At 65.2% G+C, this 1,341-nt stretch overlaps 1 protein-coding gene across 1 annotated transcript in view; it reads left to right on the forward strand.

The window, feature by feature from the left end:
- Positions 1-247: 247 nt before the first annotated feature.
- Positions 248-1,341, forward strand: part of PDIA3 (protein disulfide isomerase family A member 3) — a 9,876-nt gene continuing 8,782 nt past the window's right edge. Inside the window, exons 1-2 of the mRNA XM_025894817.2 lie at positions 248-307; positions 373-411. Coding sequence (XP_025750602.2) covers positions 248-307; positions 373-411 — 99 coding nt within the window. The remainder of the gene's footprint in view (positions 308-372; positions 412-1,341) is intronic.

Genomic DNA, 1,341 nt, shown 5'->3' on the forward strand with positions numbered 1-1,341 from the left:
CCTTCTCCCTCATAGCTGGTACTGGACAAGAATCCAGGGACCGTGGCCTGAGCCCCTGCCCGACCCTTGCCTGACCCAGCAGCCAGCAGGAGGGCTCCTGGGCCTATCACCCCAAACGTTGCCCTGCACCCAGGGAGGCCCTCGCTCACTGCCCCAGCACTGCCCCACTCACACTGAAGCATCTCAGCAGCTCCCTCTTGGCCGAGCCCAGTGCTCCCACTCCAGGTACTGGCCCATGGCTTGCAGGATGCCTGCAGATGCATTTGCCCCCAGCAAGTTCCAGAAGGAGGTGTTATCCAGGAGGCTGGTGAGGAGGATGGCCTCGCTCAGCTGCTCCCCAGCCACCTGCCCAACCTCCTCTTGTCTGGACAGGGCGAGGCTGCGGTCAAGCAGATGCAGGACATAGTTCAGGTGGGAAGCCCAGCCTGGAGCCTCCTCCCAGCATGGTGGGAGCTGTGAGGCCAGCCCCAGCAGGTAGGCAGCCAGGTCTGGGCAGAGGTCCCCAGCATCCAGCCATGGGGACTGGGGCAGGAGTACCCGGAGCTGCTGCAGCAGGCAGTGTTCACCGGGCAGGGCACTCTGGCAGTGTGCCCTGGCCATGGGTTGGGGATGTCCCAGAGGCTGCAGGAGAGAGGTGCTGGTGCACACCAGCTCCTGGAATCAGCTGGGACGCACAGTCCTGCACAGCTCCAAGAAGGGAGTGTTCCCCCATGCCCACAAGGTTCTGGCCCCTGGAGGAGTAGGGAGCTGTTCTTCCAGGCTCTGAGGCACTGGGCATCTGTGCCCAGGACTGGGAACAGCCACACTGCTGGGAGAACTGGGCCTGGAGATCGGTGGGTAGCACCTCACGGCTCCTGCTACGGCAGAGCTGGGTGCCCCAGAGTAGGCAGCTTCTCAGGAAGCAACTCCGGGTGTCCTCCCACTGGGCAGTGGGCAGTGCCCACTGGGCAGGTGCCACTGCACCCAGTGGGCAGGCACTGTGCCTGAGGGATCCAGCCCCCGCTGGACCCCGGGCCGGGTCAGCACAGAGCCGCTCCATCAAGGCCTGCCGAGGCCCAGGGGTCTCCCTCAGGGAAGTGTTGCTGCAGACCGTGGCATTGAACTGGTCAGGGTCGTGCTCCCACAGCAGGCTTGCGCCCACGCCGAGCCACACTCGCCTGCAGGGAGGTACCAGGCAGCGTTGGAACAGGCGGGCCCCAGGTCCCGTGGGAGCTGTCCGGAGATCCAGGAGCTGTTGAAGAGGGTGCAGTAGAGGTAGATGGTGAAGCTGGAGACGCTGGCAGCCCAGGGACGCTGTCGTTGCACACAGCCTCCAGCCTGTAACCCGAGCCCGGCGCTGGC

This window comes from Manacus vitellinus, unplaced genomic scaffold (genome assembly GCF_001715985.3).
Source record: "Manacus vitellinus isolate BGI_N305 unplaced genomic scaffold, ASM171598v3 scaffold_16_pilon, whole genome shotgun sequence".
NCBI classification, from domain to species: domain Eukaryota; kingdom Metazoa; phylum Chordata; class Aves; order Passeriformes; family Pipridae; genus Manacus; species Manacus vitellinus.